The 27,141-nt window shown below is 51.5% G+C and overlaps 1 protein-coding gene across 1 annotated transcript; it reads right to left on the reverse strand.

Moving 5' to 3' along the window:
- Window positions 1-21,474: 21,474 nt before the first annotated feature.
- UTP11 (UTP11 small subunit processome component) lies at window positions 21,475-26,798 on the reverse strand. The gene is made up of 8 exons (XM_059830893.1): window positions 26,733-26,798; window positions 26,557-26,618; window positions 25,738-25,840; window positions 25,370-25,483; window positions 24,521-24,614; window positions 24,096-24,226; window positions 22,388-22,498; window positions 21,475-21,762 (listed from the first exon to the last, which is right to left on the reverse strand). Exons 1-8 carry the CDS (start codon window positions 26,793-26,795, stop codon window positions 21,679-21,681), a joined length of 762 nt encoding a protein of 253 aa, XP_059686876.1. The 5' UTR covers window positions 26,796-26,798; the 3' UTR covers window positions 21,475-21,678.
- Window positions 26,799-27,141: the final 343 nt, after the last annotated feature.

Below are 27,141 nucleotides of genomic sequence, written 5' to 3' on the forward strand. Positions count from 1 at the left end.
TATGGTCCTGGGGAAACTGAGCAGCCTTCCTGCCTCTACGTGTGCTCAAGCTCTGCACTGGCCAGGCTGGGGCTCTGGCTGGTCTGTGCCCGCGGGACTCTACTCTGGGGTGTCACAGGTTTGGGTCTCTGAAGTGCCTCATCCCCTCAGCTCTGGGTATTTCATGGGGACCTGTATGATATGTGGGTACCCAGGTATGTCTGCTGACCCTGGTGACAGGGCTGCTGTAGAAGAAGCCTAAGCCAGCAGAGGTCCAGCTGGCATCGAGGAGGGCAGTGCTCTGCCCTTGTCCCAGACCGGGTTTTGGCCAGCGCAGGAGAGTCAACCTGCTTTCTTGTGGCTGAGCGGTGAGCTGCTGGCTGCCAGCCACGGGGCTGCTGGATCCTACCAGGTGGGACAAGCACAGCATCCTGCAGCCCTGGTGCAGAGGTCTGCCTGCTGCAGAGCTCCCACACCGTGCCACTCGGATGGGCTGGCTATGCAGGATTGCTGGCAAAGCCATCGGCACATTAGGAAGGCAAGGGAAAGTTCTGCCTTCAGAGCTCTTCCTACTTCTTCCTAAGCCACCTGTGGTCTCCTAGTGCTTCCCTGGAGCACGTGAGTGAGAGTGCAGAGAACAGGGTCAGGCTCTGCTGTGTCCACTTCGTTCTGCCCTGGGACCAAACACCTCTCCCTGCATTGTACTCCCTCACTGCCTTTTTCTGTGAGGGTCTGTGCGGTGCCTAGCATGATGCAGCCCTCACAGAATTGCTGCAGGTGAGTCCCTTCACTGGGAAGCAGCCACTTGTGATAGATCTGCAACTGCAGAGGCCTCTTTGCTCAGGCAGTACTTTGCTTTCTGGTTTCCATCAGTCTGACACTGGCAGAATTGGCTTGAAGGGGTCAGTGTCCCACTTTGCTCCTGCCCAGGGGCCCAGGGCTCCCTTCGGGTGGGTGCTGCAAGGTCACCCTTGGGGTTTGCTCTGAGGTCCTGTTCACTGCCATTATAATCACTACAGGCAACTTGGTACAGGCAGTGCTGCTGCTCCTCTTACGGTCAATGAAGGAATAAGCTGTAGGTGTCATTAGCTTTAAGCTGGTAGTTAGCTTTCAGTCTGTAGGGGCTTCTAAGGCCTGGGCATCTCGGAGCAGAGGGGCAGTGAGTGCCATCCTGCAGAGCCCCCCGCTGAGCCCTGCTCCTCGTGCAGCACTGCCAGGGCGGATTCGCCCCAGACACCTGTGGATGGTAGATGCAGGCTATGGGGGACACCACTGGCTGTGATCCCTGTGCAGTGGGCAGCTGCTGCTCTGGCAGAAGGAGCATCTCAGTGCACAATAAAATCTTCTTACATGTCAGTCCAGAGGGGCAGAGCTCCCTGCTGACAACAGCTGCGCAGAGAGCTTGGCATGGATTTGCATAGATGAAATGATTTCTCCTGCCATTCATTCAGTCTTTCTGTCTGCCGGCTTCCCTGCTCCTCTGTGGAATCTGGGGTCCACACAGAGAGCATTCAGCTGGCCGCGAGCTCTTTGCTGCGCGTTGCTTTGCACAGATGTCCCCGAGCAATTCCATGAATTGTTGCTCTATAGTCACTAAGCTGTTTGGGAAAACATTTCAGATAACTGTCCTACGCATTGGGGTGACTGAATTAATGGCATTTGAATGGTCAAAAAGATAGTGTGAATTGGGAACAATGCTGTCCCTGTAACGGGCGGCAGGAGAATTCCAGTTGGTATTTTCATTGTTAATGAGCAAACCCAGGGCGCTGTGCGGCCTTGCTACCTTGGAAGGGGCTGGAGAAATGCACAAACCAGCCCGTCACTTCCCCTTCTGAACTTTTCAAATGCCAGGAAAGGAATGCTTTTCAAATTGTCTTTTAGAGCTCCACAAGTGAGACACTATACCTCAGCTGCGAGAAGCAGGGTGGGGGGGGAGGACTGTGGTCATGGCTGCCCAGGTGTGTGCTGCCTGAACACTGTGCAGTGCGATGAGACTCAATTTGCACCGAGTTCAGGAGTTCCTCCCCTTGGGTGCCAAGGTAGCGCCTCTGACTGAGGATGCCCATGAAGGTGGGAGCAAATTCTGCAGCACCGTCACACTTTGCCCAGTCTCACACGCCTCCCTGCGTGTCCCCTACTGACCGTTGCTGCAGTTAAGGTATGGGGGAGTGGGGAGACTGGGGCTGGTGCGGAAGGAGGAGAGGGAGAATGGCATGTGCTGGCAGGACTGTGTGGGGAGCTGAGATGCACCTTCACAACTACCGTGGCGGACCCTGTTTCCCTGCAGTCTGAGCAGCCACCTCAGAAATAGCATGTTGACTGCACACTCCCAAACACAATTTTCACTGCGTGAGATGACCGTCAGTGACGTGAAGTCCCCAGTGCGGCAAGAGGTGTCCCTCGTGGCAGGAGGAGGGGTGAGCCCATCTGCAGCCTGCCGGCGCATCCTGTGCGGTGGCAGGTACTGCTCCGAGGAGGGTGCTTGGCAGTCAGGAGAGCTTTGTTGCATCTGGGCTTGGCAGAGCACAGTGATCCCAGCCATACATCATCGGGAAGAACGTGCGCTTGGGTAACACATTAGAATAATACATTATTAGAGCACTGTTGCTATGGTGATATATTAGGGCAATATATCATTAGATACCTTCCATTGATGATGTATTACTCCAAACATGGCTCCTGCCAGCACCAGCACAAGGGCCACAAGGGAGGTCTTGTGTTTTTGCAGAAACTCTACGCCTTCCCTAAGGAAAAAAGTCCAAGTGTAATGGCTTCATTAAGGGGATGCGGGGCAGGGGCACCTCTTCCTCTCTCCTGAGGCCCCTTACAAGTTAGGCTTGCTCTGTGCTGAGCATTTTAGTGCATTTGCGCAAAAGGACCTGCCTGTGACCACCAGGCAGAGGGACAAGATCTGCCCAGGCCCTGCGCTGAGCTACAGGAGCTGAGGCATTAGCGGGTGCCTCCCCTGGTGCAGCGTGGAGTCCTGTTGGATGCAATGCCTGCCACTCTGGGTCCTGTGCACCCCGTGTCCATCACACTGTGCTCTTGTGCAGGGACCAGGTCTACAAGGGGCCAGAGCATGCGCTGAGGAAGCTCATGTTCTCTTGGTCCCCAGGTGGCCAAATGTGCTGGTGGCATGTACTGATGCCCATGCCTGTGGCAAAGGAGACAGATGGACCCAAAATGGAGCCCAGGGTATGGGTGACTGCTGCTGCTCACCTTCCCGTGAGCCACATTGCTTGCTGTTAGCTGGACTCTGTTCGCTTGGGATCACTCTTCCCATTCACACACTGCTGGGTGAACTGCACCTTGCTGGGCCAGGTCTCTCGCTGGGTGCAGGCCATGGGCAGATGCTGCCATTTGCTGGCCCAAGGCAAGAGGGACACGAGTTGCAGCCAGTGTGCCATTTGCAGTCCTCCCTGGGCACAGGTTTGTCACTGGCTGGAGGAAGGAGCTGATGGTAAAGCTCTGAGTGCTGTGACACCAGCAGCAGCCGTCTGCTGCACACAGCAACATGCACCACAATGCCCAGCAAGCAGCACTTTGCACTCACAAGGCCGTGTCCCATTCGAAGCACAGAGCGGAGAAGAATTAACAAAGTGCTCAGCACCAGAGGGTAATGCAGGGAGGCCCCTGACACAGCAGACTAAGGCTCATGAGTATCCACTGTCCTCCTCTCTCTGCTGTGCCCCCAGGTCCCATGGGGCAGGCACCTCCTAGGGCTGTGGGGCAGCTGCTAGGTCAGCATTGGTGCTCCATGGGGGGGGCAGGCATGGCTGGAGATCTGCACAGGCACTTGTGGCCCTTCACAGCCTCCCGCTAATACCAATCATCGCTTTCCCCAGCTGCTGGGCAGCATCCCCGCCCTGCCAGCTTGGAGTGAGGCTGTTCAGGTGCTGCATTGATGCTCTTCCCCTCGGCCCTGGGGGACCCTGGCCCCAGCCTAGCGTGAACCCAAAAAGTTGAGCCCGGGACAGGCTCCAGCCAGCTGGGTCCTCAGGCACCTCCGTGGCCTCTGCAGGGCTGCACTCTTTTCAGCTCAGCGCGCTAAATTGCTGCAGCGACAAAGGCTCCAGAGAGCAGAATGGGAAAGCAGGTTGCTTTTGCTGCAAAGTATGCAGTGTGCATCAGATACAATTTGATTTTAATTAGTGGAGAAGAAAGTAGCAGAGTTAATAAAGTATGCACTGCCTTTTGCAGGGATGTCGGTGCTGAATGCCTGAAAAATGCAACAAAATCAGAAAGACAAGTGCAAGGTGAGCAAAGGCTGACAACGCCTGGGCAGTGGCATTGTAAACAGAGTGCCAGGAGAGATTCCCTGACCCCTGTGAGGTCCCACAGCCAGGCTCACTGCAAAAAAACAGCTGGTGGAGCACATGCTGTTACTTGGTGCAGAGATGCCCCGGCTCTGCAGCCCCAGTCAGAGTGCTGTGTGTCAGCTGCACTTGGGGGGCTTTTCAAATGGCTGCTGAGAAAGCGCTGGGTCCCCTGCCCAGCTCTCATCTAGGGCGTGACTATGCAAAGTGAAGGCTGCTGCTGAGGCTAGGCAGGTACCCATTGCTTCCCTCCCCATCTTTTCCCCATACCTGGAGGGACCTCAGTGTCTGTCCCCTCTTCCCTCATAGGGGACAGTTGTGGTAGGGCTGCTCCTGGACCTCCCCCTCTCCGGCACTGCTTAGAGCATGCAGGTTCACAAGCAACCCTGGATGCAGCTGCTCAAATATACAAGCTTGTGTTTGGGCAGCAGGTCTTCTGGGCTCCGTTCCCAGCAGCGTGGGCTAGTGGTTAGACCACTTAAGAGCCAGGCTGCCCCCACATCACCCCGCAGATGCACACTTCCTTCCCTTGAACTCTCTGTGGGAGCAGAGTCTGCCCACTGAGGGCAGAGAGGGCAAGAATAAGAGGTTGTTTGTGCAGACTTGAAGTATGGTAAATAATATTCCCTTGGAACTGCCCTGCTGCTGCTGGTTCCCGTTCATAATAATGATGTGTGAGACATTTTAGGAGAGCAAGACTGAGTCTGCCCTTGATGCCAATGCTTTTAAGGGTTCAGCGTGCTGCCCTGCTCTCAGGCACCATCTACAATGCTCTAAGCCAGGGCTGCTTTTAGCTTCTCAATCAATTGGATTCAATTAAGTGATAACATGAGCCTATGGGTAGAGAAGTGATTGCTTATCCCTTAATCAGCAACTTCTCCCCAGGTAGGGCAGAGCGGTTTGCCACCCAGTGTCTATGTGGTTTTAGTGCAGATGTCCTCCAGATGGGAGTTGGGGGTGAGAGCTCCTGGCTTAGCCCCGTGGAGCCCCGACCTCCAGCTGGTGCCCTCTGCCCTCACTGCCGAGCCGGTGGTGGGAATGGGGGGCATCCTGCAGCTATGGACTCGGCTGCCTTTGCCCTCTGAGGATGCTAGTGCCAGGCCCCAAGGCTGAGGGTGAACCTGTTGCTATTGGGGTTGCTGCCCCACGCTCCCCAGGAGAGAGGACCAGCAGCACAGAGCCGAGGCTGGAGATGCTCAGCAATGCCTGCACAGACAGGATCAGCCACCTCGAGAAGCAGAGATACATTTATTTAAAGCACTCTCTTTTTGCACTCTGTCCTCAATGCCATGTTTCCACTGGGAGATGCTGCCAGCATCCACCCTGACACATCTGGGAGCAAATGTGTTAGGGAGGGTAGCTCTGTCCCTCTCCCCGCTCCTGCTCCATGGCCATGGGATGCACAGGGCACCTCGGCTATCTGAGGCCAGACCCGGCTGTAAGGGATTTGAGACATCAATAGATATCAGTGTCAAAAAGGACAGGAAAAGGTTATTTATCAGAAAACAGGCCAAGAAGCAGGATTGCAGCAGGGGTGACATGTGCTCCGGCCATGCTGCCAGGGCCACATCCTGTGGCAGCTCAGAGGGGTCAGAGCCACCACCCCAGCGCTGCTCACGTCCCCACACCAGCTGATAACCATGTCTCAGCCCTGCAGCCCCCGTGCTGTGCCCTGGGGCCAGGCTGTTGCCACCAGCCATGACAGCAGCCCGATATTTCTCTCGCTTCCTCCGGTGTAATTAGGACTCTGTAGGAGTGACAGTCTCCTCAGAGCAAGTCAGGCTTGGAGGGGGCTGAGGTTTCAGAGCAAGCTCTGCTGCCCCGCAGTGCTCTCCTGCCTGCCAGGCTCCCCAGGCTTGGGGAAGCTGTTGTTTCTGTGCAGAGACCGGGGGCTCTTTGGCTGCCAGGGAGCTGCAGAAAACTTTGTGGGTGCGTGTATGTGGGTGTGCGTGTATGTAAGTAAAATGGTGGAGATTTAAGAGAACAATGTTGTACAAAACAAGAATAGAAGAGGTTATTCATTTTCAAGATAACACCAACAAGAGGAGAATACTGAGTTGCTGTTCAGTTGTTGATCGTTTTCTGGTGACTCTCTAGTAAAGACCCTCGTGTGCCACGTGGCCTTATGTTTCTCCTCTGCTACTGCAGGGGACGCGCGGGCTGTGCCGCTGCTGTACGTGGGGCTGACTGCAGCCCCGCTGACGACAGCTGGGTTAAGTCCTACTGGCAGTGGGGAAGGACCCCTGGGAGGCCCACTGCTGCAGACCTTGGCTCGGGAGCAGCGCAGGGGACGGCCGCAAGATGTCTGGTGGTACTCCTGGTGCCATGGCTGTTCCCGCAGGAGCACATAACGCACTGAGGCCTCAGGGATGCCGTCAGCACATCCCTGGCATGGCTGGCAGGTTCTGCATCCTTCAAACCTGTCCTGACGCCACAGTTCAAGGTACAGCCCCAGTGCTGTACCCTCCCCCCCATCACCTACCTCTGATTAGAGCCCTCGGAACAAACCTGCTAATGCCTTTCCCAAGCTCTCGCCCCCACACTTTTGCCATATAAATCACTATAATTAAAGTGTTTGGAAAATGCTTTGGGAGCCCAGACAAGCATCCCCACATGCTACACACCCAGCTCGGCAAGCCCGACTTCCTGCTGCACCCACCCCGCTGCCCCGGGCGCTGCATCCCTTCCCTCCCAAAACAGCCGGCAGGACAGGAGAGAGGACAGTTCCCAGGCTGTGCTTGCCTCGGGCTGCGGGCCTGCCTTAGCCCTGCTCCCGGCCCAGGCTGTGTGCTGAGCAGCCTCCCTCAGCAGAGAGGAGCTCGAGAGACAGGGCAGGATGCTCCGCAGGCCCCTGGCACTGCGAGCGAAGCCTGGACAAGGCGGCCTGCGAGGGGAGCCAGGGGTGCTGGGGCTGCTGGGGAAATCGCCGCTGTTCACATCTCTCTGTGATAAGCTCAGAGAACTGGTGCTCTCCACTGGCTGCTGGCACCTGGGTGCAGAGGAACCTGGGGAGAAAGCCCGTCGAGAGGGCATGAAGGGCATGGCACGCTCCACCCTGCACCAGCCCTTCTGCTAATTACAGGGGAACGAGCCCCAGTGGCCTGTCCGTGTCCACATTCTCAGATGCGGAGGAGGCAGCGGAGGTGAGCCCCAGGGGTGCGGGCATGGCTGGCAGGAGCCACCGAGCGCTGCAGCCCGGGCAGGGAGGGCAGGGCTGCTCCGGGGACTGGCAGAGCCTGCCAGGATGGTCTGGGCACTGAGGCATGGTCACAGCTCCCCCGCTCCAGCACGGCTCAGCGGGGCAGGAGGGGGTCCCATCCTGCCCTGAGCCAAGGCACGAGGAGCCCAGGAGGTTTTGTCCCCATCTGTTCCGTTTAACTCGGAGCCGAACAGTCGTTCAGGAGGTGGTGTGAGCCACTACCTGGAGGAAAAAAGCCATTTTTCAAGCCATGGGCAGCAACATCCATGAAACATTAATTTTTAACAGTGAGCCCCTGGAGTGAAGATCAAAGCAATTATGTGAGGAGGCAAAAGCAAAGGGAAGAAGAGGAGCGGCAGGAGAGGAGACGAGAACTGCCTGGGTGGGAGCTGTGTGGGTGTGCGGTGGCTCTCCAGGAGCCCCTGGAGCAGGGCTGAGTGGGGACCGGCTCACGCACTGCCTGGGGCATGGTGCCCCATGCAGAGCAGCTCCTGGCAGGGGGGGTGAGCCTCTCAGGACACTGGTGTCCACACGCAGGGAGGTGGTTTCCTGGGCTCGACTGAGTACAGTAATTGCACACGCATCAACATCCCTCTTGGTGGAAGAAGCGCAGGCCGGGGGCCAGGAGGAATCAGGGCTGGAGCTAGTCATCAGTGTCCAGCTGGATCCCAGCATTTGACAGGGCAGTGGGGGGGCATCTGCCAGCAGGAAGGTCCCTGAGCCTGGGGCAGAGCGCAGCGTCCCGGGAGCCATTCACTTGCTGAGCTCGCCCGCAGTGGGCTGGGGCCCGGGCGGCTGGCCATGCTGGGCTGCAAGGGGCTGTGGGCACAACTGAGCAGTTGAAGTCTCTGTTCTCATGCAACGTCCTTTTCGTCTTGCCTTGTGAAACAGGAATAACTGCAGCTCCTGATCTCATCACCCCTGGACCCACCATTGCTCAGAGGTCTGGCCCCCTCCTGGCCTTCCCATAGTGACCCCCGCCCGAGACCCGTTTCAATGTGCATTCCCAGGCCCCTTGTCCCCATTCCCGAGCCCCACGGTTCTCTGCCCAGACTCCTCCAGCGGGTCCCTGCTCGCGTGTCCTCCTCTCTCACGCTGCGCTCGGCTGGCACCAGCTGTGCCCCGTGCCAGGAATCTTTGAGTCACCTGGACTTTCCTGTTCTGTTCCCAAGAGCCCCGCTGCTCCTCAGGTGCCAGCACTGCTGGCCCTGCCACGGCAGCCCAGGTGCCACCCCACAGCAAGGGCTCCTTCCCACCCAGCACCCCAGCCGCTGCAGCTGGTGTCAAGGGTGGGGAGCCAAACACCCCAGCCTTCTCTCCTGGGTTCAGCTCCAGAAATGGAAGCGGATTCCCTTCCAGCCCCTGTATGCTGACTGGCAATAGCTGGTGGGTACACTGCTGGCAACACCTTTTAGGCTAGCAAATGCTGTCCAGGGGGTCCAGTCCCAGGCAGATCACAGCTGTCCCCCTGCCTGCCCCAGCCCCCTGCCCACCTGCGCCAGGATCGCCATGCATGGGCACTCCTGCATCCCCTTCACCTTGATGCTCCCCCTGAGCTTTCCCAGTCACCCAACAAGATCGAGACCCACATGTGAGGGTCTGCAGGCTGTCCTTGAACAATAGGCATCAGGTGCTATTTCACAGGCTGACAGAGTCCATGACCACATGAAGGTCTGTCTTTTGCTGCCACATTCCCTTCCGCAGCAGGAAGGGTTCAGCAGCCCTGCTCTCTGTGCAGACAGAGCTCAGCCCTGCTCTAAGCTCCTGCTCTGCATGTATTTTTCACCTTTTAATGAAAGCAACTGAACTGTCTGAAGTTGCCTCTCAACTCTTCTCTGGGGCTTGGATTGCCAAGAAATGATTGACGCATTTAATAGAGGCAGTGGGTGCAGAGGAATTTGGCAGGAGTCCAGCCTCATGATACACAAAGGACACTGCCGTTCCTGCTCAGGTTTTCTGAGCTCCTGCTCTCTTGGAACAAGCTGTCCTGTGCAGGGATATTTCACGCTCGCTGGATAGCTCTGTGAGCTCAGGAGCAGCCCTGGGAACAGGGCAGAGTGGAAGCCGTGGGAGTGGTGCGGGATATCCATGCATGTGCAAACGTTTTGGGCAGGCAGGGTTTTGCAGGGTCTGCAGCGCACAGCACTAGGCACAGACTGGGGAAGCCAAGCCTCTCTCAGTGCTTTTCTGGTTTTTTTCACCACTGCTTTGCGATGTAAGCAATCTCGTACCCATACTGAGTGTGAATGTGTAATGGTGGATACTTGCATGTTTTTGCATATACATGCTCATGTGTGAACCTGCATGTGAGAGTTTTTTTCTTACATTTCCTGGAGAGAAACCCCCCTGCCATGCATGGACTAGTTTTGGAGCAGCCCGCACAGATTGCATTCAGCGTACATACCTCTGCATGCATACTCCTAAATACACTTGCATGCACACATATGTGCTCACATATACATGCAGGTGTTCACCCTGCACCACCACGTCCCTACAGACTGAGCGGCTGGCATATGCTGTGTGACACTTGCATGCAATGCAAATGTCAGTCTGAGCTAACCCATTACTTAGCAGTAACTAACAGTTGTTACTTGACTCAAGACAGCCTCCCCTTAGCAAAAGAAGACTTTGTCAGCCAACTACAAGGTTTAGGCCAGTACAGTCTGAAGGCTTTCGTTTCTCCAGCCTTCCTGGGAGGTATCAGAGAGTGACCCTTAGCCATTTCTTAAGCTCAGGAGCAGAGTTAGGAACAAAGCCCCCTGTCAGTGCCTGACCACAGTATCTGACCTCGGCTTAGCTTTATCCCATTGAAAGGCACCATGAAGCCAGCGCTGATATTACTAGTATCTCTCTACAGCAGAGGGAGCTCCTTTGGTTATTTTCAGGGGGGCACCCATTTCAGATATCCCTAGAGAGTGACTTCCAGGAGCAGACTAGATAATGGGTTTCTTGTGCATTCAATGTGTACATTGCTCATCCCCTGGAGCTTCCCATCTCCTACAGATATAAAGGGCAATTTGTGAAGCTTACACAGGCTTATTAAAATATCATTGTGAAAGAGTGACATAAGTACCTGAATAGAAAATAACAGAAAAGATTTGTCACGTTAACCAGAGACTTATAAGTCGTTTCCTCTTCCTTGTGTCTTCTTCCCATAGGAGTATAACAGTCATTTATTACCACGCGTGGAAAAAAAGCCTTAGCTCTTTGGAGGATATGCTGGTTTCTTGCAGGAGAGCGGAGCCACTCTATCTGACTTGTGATCTGACGCAGGCAGGCTGGTGAAGTGAGTGTGCCTGGTGCTCAGATGCCTGGCACATTCTTTCAAATAATGCCAAATGAGCAGCATTATCCTGAAAGCAGTGCAGCCTGAACCTTGTTTGTATGGCCATGGCAAGTGTGGGCTGGAATACAGCTCGGGCTATTATCATGTAATGAACACAACAATTACTCTGTAAGGGGGGAGAAAGGGTTAGGGCCAGATAGAGTCTTAAGAATAAAGACTTGTTTGGGAGAATTATTCACTGGGTCCCTGCTGTAGGTGGACGGCAGCAGATTAGAAGGAAACATTATCTCTCAGGGCAAGTTCAGAAGGACAAATGAAGCCAAACTGGCACGGGCTGAGAGTCTCAATACATTATTCTCTTTGCTCTACAAATCTGTGAGAACAAAGTGCTCAGTGTAAATGCTCACCAGGGCCTTTTTTTCCCCTGCAGGACCACAAAAGTTCAGCATGAGACGAAGGGCCACGTGTTGGCTATTAGTCCACTACAAAGAGCATTTGAGTTTAGAATTTAGAGTCTCATAAAAACATTATTGTCTGCATCCTGGGACATTTGTTTGTTAGGGCAACATGGACTGAAAAAATGTGACCCTCTGCGCAGCTGTGTGCCTCACTGCTCTTGTCATCGCTGGCCCACCTAAGGGGCTACCTCAGGACAGCCCCCCCAGCCTGGCTTCACCCTGCAGACAGCCCCTGTGCCCTCGCTCCCCCAGCAAACCAGCCCTCAGCATGAGTCCTGTGCCCAGGGAGCCTCCCCACCGGGCATGCACCTCCTGGCCTTCCTATCTTGGGCTCCTCTTCGCCAACCTGTCTCTGCCACGGGACTGCTCTAGCTCAGCTCCACGGGGAGCCCCGAGGGGCTGTGCAGTCCCATTGGCACAGGCAGCTGAGCAGCTGGTGCTCTGCGCTGCAGGGAGCCAGAGGGACCATCAGCGAGGAGCAGCTCCCCAAACCAGAGAGACACCAACCACCAGAGAGACTAAGCTCATCCTTCCTTGGACTCCTCCTGAAACAAGTCTGACACCTGCTTCTGGGAGAGATGCAATGGGAAGGCTGGCTGGACTCGAAGTGGTCCCACCTGGCCAGGGACCCCTGGTTGTCCACCACCTTTGCAGTGTTAGAAGGGAACAGGAAGGTTTGCATTGCCCTCAGCAGGCACGTAATGCTTACAGCTTACACAGGCTTATAATCAAATCTCCTGCTTTGGGGCTGTGTCCTGTCATCTCCAAAGGTGAAGAAGAAATTTTGCCCCGATGAACAGTTGGCCTGATGTATTTTGTCGGGGCGGGAGGTTGCACCTTACCCAGAGGCCTTGTCACACTACATGGAGTGAGGCACAGGACATGCGCTGTGGAGTGGTAGCCTGAAGCCTCCGTCGACATTTCTGGCTACGCTCTGCTCACATACATCTGTGGTTTACACATTCACCAGGTTTGAGGCAAGGAAGAAGTTTATGTCCAAGTGAAAATGCCGAGGACTATAGAGGTCTTGCCTTCCTCTGCCTCAGGGGTCATGATTTTCCTCTTGGGAACACCCAGGCATCTTTCCCCTCAGCACTTCTCTGCTGTCACCGAAGCCCTGGGCGGGGGTGAACCTCCTGCTTGAGGCTGCTGTGGCTCAGCCTCCTCAGGACTGAAATGCCAAAACCCAGCTGGAGCTGCTGGACCCAGTTTTGGCTCACTGAGTGAAATGCAGTGGATGGCAGCATGCAGGCTATCAGAACACAGGATCTGACAGTCCCTCCTGGACTTGCAGTCTGGAATCAACAAAATTATGGACAAACATTTGCAAGTACATCTATGACACTTCTGGGTTGTAAGCTGCTTGCTGCCTTCCTGGTTTAGAACGATTTTGACAAAAAGCATCCACATGAATTTGATATAGTTAAGCCCATGGCCAGACTTTCTAAGATGCTTGGCAATCTATGGGACAGTTTTTAGAAGCATTTTGTTTTGCATTTGGATTGTCTTCCAACTAACAAGATGATCAGCTTTGGGCTTAGTCAGTACTGGGAGGAAGGTTTTAAGGACTGTCTCTCTTTTGCAGCCGGAGACGTGGGACTCAGCAGGGCCACTCCAGGTCTGCAGCTGCCCCGGGATGCTGCCATGAGCTGCAGGCAAGCAAGCAAGCACGGTTCAGAGCAATCTGCATTCCCACCCCCCGAGATCCGTTTGTCCTCCTAGCCTTCCAAGGCAGCCTGCACACAGCAGCCACTGCTTCCTCCAACTGTGCTACAAGGAGCATGTGCTTTTAAAAGGCTAAAAAAAAGGTGGACTACATTATCTGTTCACAAAGTCAGGGTAAATATTAAAGAGCCTGTGAGGGGAAATGTCTCTGATGATGTCTTTTCAGGAGTGTGGGAGAAAAATCCATCCAAAGGCTCTGTTGAGGGGTATGGCCCAAATGAAAGCAGTGCTTTGAACTTGTTCAAAGCCACAGGTCAGCAGTCTTTCTGGGACTGCAATGGGAAGCAGCTGCCCACCTCTCCTTGGAGTAAGCCAGAAGGTCACTTCAGCAAATCCACAATTTAAATAAAAGACAGTGAATCCCAGAGAGAGCCATTTGAAAATGAAAGGCATCAAATGTGAAGACAGATGCAGTACGTCTGGGTGGCAGAGGACCTGGAGAGCTCTGGCTTAGAGAGCGAGTGTCTGTGGTGCAGGGAGGGGACAGGTACCCCGGGTGCTTCCGAGTGCTGCACCAGTGAGCGCCTGCCCTGCAGGGATGGAAAGGGAGCTTCCATGCCCCCTGTCCGTGGGGCACAGCACAGCCCGGGCCCTGGGAGACCCTCCTGCCCTGCTCCACCAGTGCAGTCGGGCTGGGGAACCTTGTTCCTTCTGTCACCGGGCGGTATCGCAGCCAGGCTGAAAGAGGCATCTCCAGAGAGGTTGAGAACTGGGAGAGAGTCATGGGTTTGGGGGACTCGTCTCCTGTAGTCCCGAGCTGCACCGGGGAAGGACAGCAGGTTATTAAAAACACCAAGGAGATACTTTGATTGATAAAGGCAAGCAAAACAGTCCGTGGTGTTATGTAACGCAGCTCTGTTGAAACAGTGCAGGAAAGTTGCCTTGTGCCAATAAATCAGGCGGCGGCCACGGAGGAGCAGATGTGAATCACACCTTGCTTCATATGCCCTGTGGTGTTTTCACTTATTGTTCCAGTTTTAAAGATTAATGGCACTCAGAGATGAGTATTATCTACGCTTCCATTTCATACTTGTTATCAGAAGGGCTTTTTTCAGCATAATTAGCATGGATCAAATTTTCCAAGTGGCTCGGCAGACTTACTGCTGTACCTTGACTGCCCAGGACACCTGGGACATCCCGCTGCTGCTGCTGGGCACACTGGACCCTGACTCCCCATAGCACCCTGACCCTGCACCGAGAGGAAAGCCAGGGCTAGGGGCACCCAAGCAGGGTGCAAGGGAGCAGCTCTCCCGACCCATGCTGCTGCTTGCTCACTCACTGCTCCAGGACACACAACCTCATTGGAGGGGCAACAAGGCAGATCAGGGTGGTTAATGGCAAGCTGTCCCCTCTGCCCTGCCCAGCGAAGACAAGCAGCCTGGCAGCGACAGCTCCCAGGCAGGGAAGCAGCGGCCCCACCAGTGCTGACCGCAGAGAGCCAGGCTGCCCACACCCTGCGCCCACAGTCCCAAAGCCAGGCAGCTGTGGTGGGCACACAGAGGGCTGTGCCCTGCCTGCCCGGCGGTGGGTGTGCAGCCCCACTGCACCTGGGAGCCCGTTGCTCCGGCTGATCCAGCACAGGCTGGGCTCCAGCGGTGGAGCTGCTAATGCCAGCCACAGCAGAGCTGGTGTGGGCACAGCTCCGGGCCCCATGCCAGGACATCCCTGTGGGTCCTGGGGGATGAGAGCTGGTGGCACATCTTGCCTTGGGTCTGAACAGGGTTTGTAGCCTTTAAGCATGGCGTTTCAGAGAAAGGTCACTGCCGTCTCCTCCGTCAAGCAGAGCTGCGGCTGCTGCAGCCCGGAAGCAAGGGTTTCCTGACCTGGGCTGCCAGGAACCCCCACGTTCTGACACAGCACCCCTGCAGAGCACAGAGCTGCAAGGGTCTGATGGCCTCTCTGTCTTTAAACAGGAGGAGAAAAGGTTCTCGCTGCAGTGAGTGGAGTGGGGCAGGTGCTGGTACTCACCCAGCCTCTGGCCGGCCCAATCAGCCAAGGCAGCAGAAGCCTTAAAGCCCCTGCCATGGCAGGGGTGCAGGCAGCCCGCTCCCTGCTTCAGGCTGCTTTTTGTTACTGGGGCACTGGTGCCCAACAGAAAATGAGGGCATGGAGTATTTGTTGCCTGGAGGGGTAACGGAGGTGGATTCCTTGTCCTGGAAGCCCAGCCTGGCTGTGGGGCAGAGGGTCGGGAGAGGGTGGAGGTGGTGTGGGAGGGCTGGAGGAAGTGGTGGCTAGGGAAGGGAAGCCTGCTGGCATCTTCCACCTGGCTTATCTGGGGCTGCCAGCACGTGGTTAGGGCTTGGGCATGCTGTGTGTGCTGTGTCTGGCACGTAGGTGTGTGAGGGATGCAGGGGTGTGGGTTGCTGTGTGCTGCGTCTGCCTGTGTGCAGAGGTGTTGGCAGTGTGTTGGGGGGAGCAGCTGGGCTGTGTGGGGTGCTTGTGTGGGGCTGCCAGTGGGCTGGAGAAGCACATGGAGCACAGTGCTGAGCTCCCTGCTACATACGATCAAGCTGTGATCGTTTCTATCATGAAGATAAACTGGCCATTGTTGCCAAAAATAAATGTTAGTGTTCCAAATCCACACTTCAATAGCACCAGCTCATTAGAGATGCATATCATTTGGCTCCAGTCCCACACCTTCCAGCTCGTTATAAATATGCAGTTGCTGCTGGCTCTACCCCAATCATCTCTGCAATCAGAGCTTTTAATTAGGTTAATTAAATTGTATCAAACCTCGCAGGGACGCAGTTCACTGATGCTGATGAGGCAGCCAAAACAGACCTTAACTCTAGCTCTAATGAAGGCCCTGCTGCCTGCTGCAGCTAATGACAATGCATAATAAATTAGAGCTTCCCTAGAAAGGTGCATCAGGGCTTGTGCTTCAGTAAATGATGATCTATATGCACTAACTTACTGTTTCAGTCTTTAGGTCTGCCAAGCCAGGGACATCCTGGGAATATGTTCTCACTAAATAATGGGCTCCTACCTGCTCAGAGCAATGCTGCTCACCTTGGCTCTCTCAAGGCACTAAAAGCTTCGGGTATTTAACTGTAGACATGGCAAAGCAAATATTTGCTGCTTTCACCTTGCACAGCACTTGGTCTACTCTGGTGCCTGGCTTCTCCCAACAGAGGCAGCAGCAGGTATTTATTTATTTGAAGCCCTCTGTAATGGAATTTGGGCAGGAACATTCTGTTTGGAGGGAAATGGGGGGGGGGGGGGGGTGTGCCGCATCCAAGTGTGCAGCAGCAGGAATGGGGACAATGCTCCATGCCCAGGCTGTTCCTGGCTGTTAGCAGCCCCCATGCCGCTCCCAGCCAGGTGAGGAAAGGTTCGGGTGGCCAAGGAGCCCGTGGAAAAGAGAGGTTTAGGGCAGCCATGTTGAGCAGCAATTAGTCATTCCTGATTTACATCCTGCTCTTTCAACTCCCTGCTGTGAAACTGCTCAGGCTTGAGTGGAGGAACTCCACCACCCTTTTCTCCTTGGTGCCCTTGGGCAAGTCACCTTAGCTGAACCTCACTGTAAGGACAGCAGGGTCTTAGTGACAGTCGCAGACAGTCCTGCCAGCTGGAGATGCCTGTGATCCCACCCGCGGACCACCGTCCTGCTTGCGACTCCAGGACAGCAGCATCCGGACAGCGAGCGGGAGCTACTGGGACTCCAGGCTGTCCGACTGCCGGGCTTTTGGTGAGTGGACTCATAATGCGTCATACAGGCACAAGTGGTGGGATGGGTGGGGTTAAAGCCTCCCTGCCCCACTCTGCTGAAAGAAAACAGTGGTGAGGGCTCTGGGGTTTCCGAATGTCCCTCCGGCTGCCATGTCCCTCCGGCTGCCGCAGCGCACAGCCGCTAGTGCAGACCCAGCAGTGGCTGCCCATGGGGGGCTCCGGAGCCTCCCCTGGCATGTTGGCTTCTGTTGCTGTGCCCAGGGATGGGGCGAGGAATCCCACTGTGCTGGCGTCCAATCTAGTTTGGGCTCGGAAAACGGGGCCTACAGGAAACCACCCGTGAAGCCTAAGGGCTGGTGATGGTTCTCCTGCTAGTAATATATTGTTGCAGTTGCCTAGAGATAATCCTGCAAGCGTTTTAATGTAGCCTGCTATTAACTTTTATAGACAGTCATTACCAATTGAGTTCTTCAGCTTGAACAAGGAATTACATGAAATTATTATACAGCACAATATTATTCTGAGTCACCCGAAACCTGAGCTGTGAATCTGTGGGGTATTTTGATATCTGTATCTTGCAAGCTGCAGGGAATCTCCTTGCTAAAGAACCTGTTGGTTCAGCCTTTGATACTATAATTATCAAAAGCAGAAAATAGCTGTGGGCTGCTTCTCTCTGTCCTTCCCCACGAGGGCCCAACTAGAGGATGGCAGATCCCACCAATGTCTCGCTTCAAATCTTGCACTGCGGTCGAGTGGGCTGGGTGTTTTGTTCTGTTATAAGGTATTGACTCTTCCCAGACCCTTGCAGAAACATTTCAGTGCTTTAGGATGAGGGAACTAAGCTAAGGGCTTTGGGAGTCAAACCAAGAGCAAGGTCTGACAGATGAACTGAAGGGAAGAGTTTGGCCCTTTGCAATGTGCCCCGGCGGGAGCTGTTGGGTCCGGTGACTGACCCACAGGCACACCGCCCCACACCAGAGCCGTCTACTGCTGTACAGTGGCAACCGTGTCCTATAACCCTAGACACAAACGATGTTCTTTTTTAAATATCTCTTAGAGCTAGAGGCTTTTCCAGAACCTCCTGGAAAACATGATTTCCAGCCCAAATTTGTTCCTGGGCAGTTCATACACAGTTGTGTCTGTGCCAGCACTTTTCTCTGCCATAAGTATTTTCACGCTGTTTGCTGTCTGTAAGCTTTTTAAGGCACTTGTACAGCCTTTATCTTGCTAGGCTGAAGGAACCAAGACCTAGTCCAGTTTGTAAGACACTCTCAATTCCCTTCTGCATCTTAGAGGCTCTTTCATCTATCCCATTGTGAACTAATTTTCTTGAATCTTGGTGACATGCATATGGTGTTCCAGATGAAGTCTCATGACACTCCTGTAAGATACTTCCAGTATTGCCTCCCTGATATATTGGCTTTTTTCCTCTGGCAGCCTTAAGTCATTCTGTGAATGCACCCACAGATTTTGCCTTTTTTTTTTTTTTTCAAATGTGGAATTAGCATTAACAAGGATTTGTGCAAGTGCTCACTGATAGCTGCTATATGAGTAAGCACCCAACTTCCCTATTCAAGGTTAACTGTGAAGCTGAGGGGAGAGTCCAATGCTCTCCATAAAACCCTCCTTGTCCTTGTTTATTGTCTCAAATCTTTAATTGTTTTGGAGTGTGATGATGTTGGATGTTTTGGAAGCTGTTTTGTTTGGAAGGATGTGGGAAGCTGTTTTCAGATAGCCCCTATCCAGGTTTTTTCAAGACGTGAAATGGGACTGGGGATCTTCCTGAGAAATGGCCAAACAGAACCTGGGCACCATATTTGCTCCCTGCACTTTCAGAAATGCACAGGCTTGTCTGCCAAGGAAAATCAAAACAGATTCTCCCTTCTAGCAGGCAGCCCATTTCCCACTCATCTGTGCTGTAGGTAGCCGGGTCTTGGCACCAAAATATAGTGTTTAACCTATGATGGCATTCTCAGCATTAACTGCCTGAATGTTTCTCTGGACACCAAACCACAGAAATACTGTGAAATGCAATGGTGGATGTTGGTCAGATGAAGAACTTTGGTTTTGCTCTTTGAGATGGTGCAATTTTTTTGCTGGTAGCCATTGGGAGCTCTCCAGGGCAGTAGGTGTGAGTCAGCCCTATCTGCTAAGGTGGAAGTTCAGTGATCAGCACCCACCAAATCCTTGAATGTTGCAGGCAGGAGTAGGTGAAACGTGTTTGTGCACGAGAGCTGGCAGCTCTTTTCAGTCTGTTGTGGCCACAAGATGATAAACCACTCCACAGCTGACTGGATTTGTGCCTAGTCTTTTGTGGTCAGGGTCCAGCAAGAAGTCTGCTTGATGTAACACCACGGACGTAACAGTGCTCCGGTTTCCCTTTGTTAAAACTTTCATGGTTTCCCAGGGAAAAGTAACTCAGAACAGGCCTCGCTTTTGCTCCTTGTATCCCGCACAGCGAACATGAAACTGTTGTACCTTCACTGAAATCTTGCAGCTCCTGCATGCCAGCGGCCAGATGAGAACTACCACCAAGGAGAATAAGCGGTATGGCACTCGACCTATGATTTTCCATAGTGAGAGCACTGACTGCTCAAAGCCTCGCAGCTACCCGCTGCATCCCATAATATTTTGCCCCTTTACTGGGAAGAGATGGCTCTCTTCCAGGGATTAGCTCATTTGCACCCATTGCAACACTTGATCTACCAATGGGCTCGGAGGCGCACCAGGCATTTCGAGCATCAGGCTAATGACTGTTCTTGTTCAGGTGGTTACTTTTCAGCTCCTGCCAGACAGTAATTTCTTTAGGGTCTTCCAGAGGAATTGCTGGTTTTCTTTCCCATTCTTTCCAGTAACTCTCTCGAGGCAGGTAACATTAATCAGGGATAAGGATCAACTATTTATCTGTTTAAACCTCAATCTAAAAGAGGTGTCACTTCAAAGACACCCAGCCAGTGCAGTGGGGACCTTGATGTATCTTTTAAAAACAATCAAAAGGTCCCCAAAACATAGGTGAACTTGGCAGTTTTCTTAGAATCTATCTTGCTTTTCATTCCTCGTGCTTTTTGTGTTTCTCGGAATGCTGCCAACGGAAGCTTCCAAAGCCAGTGGATTACGGTATAAACTCTTCAGGTTCTGTCCAGAGCAGGAGAAAGGAAGCGGCTCTGCGGGAACGGGCTCTGCAGCCCGCAAGGCCGTAGCACAGCGAGAGCCGGCTGCTCGTCTCTTACCCTTAGCTGCACGAACACGGAGTTTAAGAGGAACTGCGGACCACCCTAGGACCCGCATAAAGTTTCGAGCTGGCGGCGGCGGAGGGCGGAGCTGGCTCCCACGACCGCGCCGGCCGCGGCCGAGCCCGCCGGAGCAGCGCTCTGGGCAGAACCGGAACCGGCAGAGCCCTTTCCCTGGGAGACTGAGCGGCAACCGCCCGCCGGGGGCCGGGCGGAGGGAGACCGGCCCCGCTCCCGCCGCGGCCCCGCTCCCGCCGCGGCCCCCCTTCCGCCGCGGCGCGCTGCTGCCCCCTGCCGGCCGGGCCCGGCCAGCGGCCTCCCGGAGGACCGGGGATGGGTCTCGCCACCGCTTCTGCCAGCGGCGGGGAAGTAACTTTCACGGGAAAAAGCGTTGCGACTTTCAGTCGTGTGTGTGTTTTCCTGTGAGGAGGGAGAAGGAGGAACTTTCCCCCATGCAGCGTGTGTGATTTTCCGTCCTGGCCGTCTGGTGCCAGGTGGTTTATAGCGTGCCGTCGACAGTGAAATCGCCAAACTGCACCTCCGGCAGGAGAGAGGATCTTAACTGCTTTTAAGAGCAAAGTATAGTGCCTCCCTTAAGCCTTCCCAGAAAAAAATTCACCCCGCAATTGTTGCCAACTTGGGAATCTTTGCAATGGCAGAAACAATGTCTGAAGCTGCATTCGAGCACGTAAAAAAGTCACCTTTCATCTAAGAGAAGCTGGGAAAACTCCCAAAGTGGGAAGAGCTTGAGAATAGCTTTTTTTTTTTTTTTTTTTTACCATCTTGCATGGGCATGTGCTTATTATTGGCAGACATAGTACAAGTGAGAGAGATAAGAAAAGGAATGTTTACGCCCAGGCTCTCTTAACTTGCCTGAACTGCTCCAGGACACTCAAGGATGCGTCTTCATTGTTCTCGGTTGGAACCCCCTTCCAACTACCAACATTGCAACAACCATAACATAAACAAAGAGGACAAGCTTTGGTCCCACACTTGGCTCCTGTATTGTCTCTCCCTGTATGTGAATTTCAGCATCGCCTCTCTTCGAACTTGGTAGGCAACACTGGAAATTTGGCGTGGCATGGGCACTACCCCATTGTATGGCAGAAGGCAGAATGAGCACAAACAGTGCCTCAGCTATGGCAATTATTCATTAAGTTGAGTTTTTCTTCCTTTCTGTACAGTGGAAAAAACAATTCCCTGCTTCTAGCACCATTCCAGAATAGTCTTTGGCTAATATGGTGCCTCAATTTAGTAAGGCGCCCTTAGCAATGCCTTTCACCTCTTACATTTTAAAAAGTGAAATACTTTGTGCAGATAAAGCAGAATGGGAAAATAAGAGGGATTTGGGGGTGGGTGATTAGAAAGATAGTAAGTCAACTTTAACCTGCTTGAGAAGCTAGCTAAAAGAGCTGACCTGGTATCTCTTATGGTTTTGGATGTGCAATGGTCACTGGCCACAGAGCAGAACATAACAATCCCAGAGCACCTTTTCTGTTCACACGTGTGGTGCAACCCATCTCCCAGTCTCTTAATTTTAACCTTGACTTTTCAAGGATTGTTTATGGTGTGTATTACTAGGACATTCAGGCACCTCTTGTGGCTTGCCACTGTAAATACCAAGAGAACAAACTCTCTGATTTATTAATCAATTAATTAGATACAATATATTTATGGCTACCACAGGCCCACAGTAATTTGTTTTAACAAAGTGCTAGGCTGCAGTGAAAAACAAACTGATACGGTGTATCAGTCCTCCTTCATAAGGAGGAGCCTCTTTCTAAGCAAAGATGGTAAGAATTATTTAATGGAATGGCTAACGTTTCCGCTGAAATTTGAATTTGTAAATAGCTGGACCATTTGTTGTCTCTTTCTTCACCTTCACTTTATGAGTTTTGTCCTGGAAAAAAGAACAAGAAAAAAAATATTTGCTGGCATGTAAGAAAAAAAAAAACAACCAACCCACCTTCATATAAATAAGAAAGTCCCTGTCTGGGACTAACATGGCGTTAGTGAAAAATGGTCGCTTCCCCCTGTTTAGGTGGGAATTTTATTTCCATACGTTCTTTCCACCTTTAGGTTGTCAGGCACAATCTGCTTTGTTCAAAAGCACCAGTGAATGGTGAGTCCCTTTGAGACAAGTCATTTTTTTAGTCATTGGGATTTTTAAGAGCTTCTTGTAACCTACAGAAATGGTTCCTTGCCATCTGCTACTTGACGTATTAATTTAGTACTTGAGAGATGGCAACAGTATTTTAGAGAAGACTTGTGAGCACCATTTCAAAGTGGAGTCTTTGTCCTTGCTGACATGATAAGACTTGGACTAGCAGATATAATTTACCAGCCATGGCACAACTGGAATGCTTCATCTCCTTGCTTTTTCCATACTAAAAAGGGCATTATTTATTTTTAGGAGTTACCTGGAAGTGTCAGTATAAAATCAGAGTGAAGAAACACATACATACAAAACTAGACCTAATGACCTTAACAAAACAGATTCAAAGAACCAGAACTAAATCCCTCACCAAAAGATCTTTACGTGTCTGGATTTTCTGTGCAACAACAAACATGGCCTTTTCTCTTTCAATGCGCTGCTTCAGGAGGTCATACTGATTCTTCCTCTGCTGGGCTAATTTCTGGAGAAAAAAAAAAAGAAGCATTTTTAAGACAGAGAGAGGTCTATAACTGACCTATTCTGAGGCACTTGGACCTCACAAACATATTTTACATTTTTAAAATCATAATCATATTAAAGAATGCTGCTTCAATTCTGTGGCTGGATTCCAAAGAACCGTTTTAACATCTTGATTCTCATACTAGAGGTTTTCTAGTTAGGACTTAATTCTTTGTGTTTGTTCTAATCTCCTAAATTCAAACATAAAAAAACCAAACCTCTTCTAACCTAGTTTAGATGCTGTGTAACCTTTTCCACTACGTGGCTGGAATGTCATTTTTCTAAACTGAATTTCAATGATGTTGAGTGCAAGATAACATTTAACTCCCTAATGAAAACGCAGTTTATCGGGGGGGGGGGGGGGGGGGGAGGTACTAGAGACCAATTCCTGAAGTGCTTAGAAATGGCACAGAGGCCTCCCAAAATGCAACCTGTTTGGTCACGTTTACCTACTAAGAGCGGATGGCTTTCCCAGCACAAAAATGGTATTACTGCAGGTGTGATTTAAGTAATTAAATTAAGGAGAACAGATCCCAACATGCTTAAAATATGACTCAGACATTTAGAGGAGAACTTGTCAGTCTACAACTTGTCCAACTGCTTTACTGACAAGCCAAACTGAGAAAGCTGGCAAGAAGAAAGGGACCAAAGGGTGTCTGTTATCTGACATCTGATTCAGAAAACAACAGGTTACCGATTTACCAATCAGCAATTTTAGACAACTTTATTTTTACCTTACTCATACCACCTCAAGCTTATAGGACTGTCCAATATATCTAAACTAATTAAGCGGTATTTACACTGTTAAAGCTGAGTGTAGCTACTTCTAGGACAGAAGTGCTGTGATACTAAAACATCGGAATCAAAGTTGATTGCCCAAGCAATTCATCCTGAAGGATCATGAAACACTTTAAAATAGAAAAAACAGGAAGTGAGACTATAGCTTAAATGTCTTTAAGAAGAAAAGGGGGGAGACAAATCCTGAATCTCAAGCCACTTCAGGCTCAGAACCTAACTGAAAAATACCATGAGATCAGAAACCCAACAATAGATACATCTATGTTGGAATAAGCTTCTTCACATTCCTATTCAGGGGTGCAAGGGTTTTTGGGGAGGTGTGAGGGGAGACTTAACAGCGGATGCTGCAAAAATCACACTTAAAACTGCAGCAACCTAATGAAAAGATAGTCCCATAGGTGTATGTCATGTAACAGAGAAGAAATATATCAATTTTGCCAAGGAAACTGCCTAATCAGATCTATACCATTCCTTTCTGGCCCATACATCACAACTCTTGATTTATAATCCACAGTGGACTGGGATACAACTGAACAAGTTCTCCATGTTGGTCCAGGAGAAGATTTGACTGTAAGCTCCAGGCACTTCTTGATGATTAAGTGACATCCACTACAGCCTTGCATCACCAATAAAAATTCTAAGACAACAGAACAGCTTTGTTCTCCTTCACAACAGTCCAACAAATCCTCTCTAGTGCTTATTATATAAAAGATGTAAAACATTAAGAAAACTATAATACAAATAGTGGCAGTACAAACTACCTTTAAGTGGGCAGGATCAGTAGCTCCTTTCACTGTCTCCTTCTGCAATGTTGCAATGGTTGGTCGGTTGTACACTCTATCTACGAGCTCTGGAACAGTATCCAGATGAGTTGCAATATCAAACTCCTGAACTATAAATAAAGAGAAATTTAGGAATAAACTCACATGGACTGCTTGGACTAATGCTCAGCAAACCTTCCAAACATGTAGCTTAAGTACAGTCAGTGATGGAAGCCGCAGCAACATAGCTCCTGCAGAACTGAGGTCTTATCTAGTAATCAAGAGAAATTTCTAGAGCACCTGAATTATTATTCCTGAAAAAAAGTTTTATTATAACAGCATAAAGAAAGCACCATACTATTTTAAACAGCCTACAATAAAACATCACAGAACAAGTTTTCCAATAAAACCTATTTAAATCTTACCTTCTTTTTTGGTATCAAAGAAGAACACGTGCTTGTTGGGATTCTTCCCCTCAGCATCCAGAAGATGGAGCTCCGACTTCAGCCTCTCGATTTTCTGCAGAAAAGCAAAGTTAATCTGTTTTGCCAAACATCTGTAATAAAGTAAATAATGTCTCCCTGAAGTAAATTCCTGTTTGTTTCTCAAGCATCTTCCTTCCTTTTTAATCTTTGAAAATACATATAGTCTATATTTATGTCATGTCTTCATAACCTTTTCGAGTAGAAGTTAACAGTAATTTCCAGTATTACCCAGCCAAATACATACAAATCAATTTTCAAAACAGTAAGTTATTTGTATGGCAAACAAAGTAGGAATGATTACCCTGAAATCACTAGCAAAAGTATGAAGGAAAGTTCAAAGCTGACTTTGTTTTATCTGCAGTGATAGTGTGTGGATCAACATCAGAGCACAAAACATTTTCAGAAGCGGGTCACATTTCTGTTGATTGCCTGCCTACCATATTCAAACAACCTACTTCAGTAACAATAATCCTCAATTCTTTATAAATATGAGAAGCAAGAGTACCTGTTTAATGTCTGAAATTTACATAAGAAATTGGTGTTTAATGTCTGAAATTTACATAAGAAATTGGCATGTTTTATAATAATGCATAGTATATTTTTTATTATTCAGTACACCTTTAGATTCTATATATACAGCTCCACTGACATTTCCATCTATCATTTCCAGTATTACACAAATCAGATTTCACTAAACATAAACACAATAGCCAACAACAACAAAAAAAAACCACAAAAAAAAGAACAATTCTGAGCAAACCGGAATACACTAAAAAAGCGAAGTATTACCTTGGCTTCTGCCACTCTTTTCATTTCCACATATTTAATATCCTGTGTCCTCATCAATTTCACCTGTTCAGGGGTCACTTCATCCTTTGGCTGCTTTATCATATGAACTCCATCCTAAAAGCAGACGGAATATAGCACTTACAGACAGATACCATTCTAGCTATAGTGTACTATGGGTCCTAATTATAAAAGCAAAAGAAACATTTTGTCCTTCATCCCTCATTTTCTTCAAAACCTTCCACAGGCACCAAACCAAGTCTGCTAATTTATTAATTCATCAATTAAAAACAAAACAAGGTAGAAAAAAAAAATTATGTTACTTAGAGCAACAGAGTGTAACCCTGCTTGAAGGCAATTTAGATTCTCACCTGGAGCTCTGCACGTATCATTTTAAAGTAGAACTCATCAGGATTCTTGTCCAGAGCTTTCTTTTGAAGTGCTCTGAGGGCATTCTGTTTCTTGTGATAGTCACTGTGGAAAAAAAACCAAACCAAACAAACAGAAGTTGTTCAGCAGTTTCTCCATGTTCACGCTCCCTGATGAGATGCCAAGTCCTTCAAAGTGATGCTGGGAGCTTTGAGAGGGCAGACAAGGCTCCACATACAGAGCTTGACACCAACAACCAACTTTAGCTTTACGGTTTATTCCTTAACAAAGCCAGAAATTAATCATGTCCAACAGTATGCCTTAGAGGAGTAATGGAAACACCATTCTGCAAAGCTTACTGAGCTGCTTAGGACTCCTAGATCTTCTACAGAATCAGCCATTAAAGGTGGAAGATAATGCTTATAAGTTTTGTATTAGTCACAATAATAACAACGATTTTGTGGGGCCTTTGCCCTCCACGTTCCCTTTCCCTCTGACTCAACCACAGGGATATTTAACTGTCTGTGCACGTTGCGTTTTTTCCTATGAAAGCGCCTGCTAGATGCGACCAGGTACACCGCTTTTTGTGCGACCAAGAACACCGGCTCTTCACGTCGTCTCTGCAATCTGTGACACTGCGGTGCAGAAACCGCTCCGGCCAGAGGGCAACGCTCTAGAGCCCGGTGAAAAGCGCGAACGCCGCCGGTGCCGGCCACCCCAGCTCCACCCCAGGGGCCGCCTGCCTCGCTCCCGGCGCTGAGGCCGCACCTCGTGCCCAGCCATGCCCACGGCCGCCCTCCCCTCGCGGCGGCCCGACTCACTCGGCGCGGAGCCTGTAGTCCTTCTTCTTCTCCAGCAAGCCCAGCTTCTTCCGGGAGGCGGGCTAGGAGGAAAGGCAGGGAACAGCATGGGCGGCCGCCGCGATCAGCGATCGGCGGCGGGACCGGCCCGGGACGGCCCGGCCGAGGCGGACAGCGGCCCGGCCCAGCGCACTGACCTGTGCCCGCTCGCGGTGCGCGCGCTGCCTCGACTTGGCGGCTTTCCTGAAGGCGGCCGACATGGCGGCGAGCGGCGGCCCCCGCTGGCCTCACTCAGACCTCGGGCCTCCCGCCCCACCGCGGTGCCTCGGCTTGGCTCTGCTCTGCTCCGGCCCGGCCCGGCCCGGCCCGGCCCGGTCCCGCCCCGCCCCGCGGTGCCGCCGCCCGGTCCCGCCCAGCTCGGTGCCGCCGCCGCGCTGTGAAACGCCAGGCGCTGTGCACTGGCCGGAAGGGGTGGACCCTCGGGGTCAGAGGTGGCGCGCGAGGCTCGCCGGGCGGTAGCGCCGTCTCCATGGCGACGGCAGGGCCCGATGCGTTCCTCCCGCCCGGCTGGGCCCCGCCGCCGCCGCCCGTGCCGCGGCGGGAGGC

This window comes from Gavia stellata, chromosome 29 (genome assembly GCF_030936135.1).
Source record: "Gavia stellata isolate bGavSte3 chromosome 29, bGavSte3.hap2, whole genome shotgun sequence".
NCBI classification, from domain to species: Eukaryota; Metazoa; Chordata; class Aves; order Gaviiformes; family Gaviidae; genus Gavia; species Gavia stellata.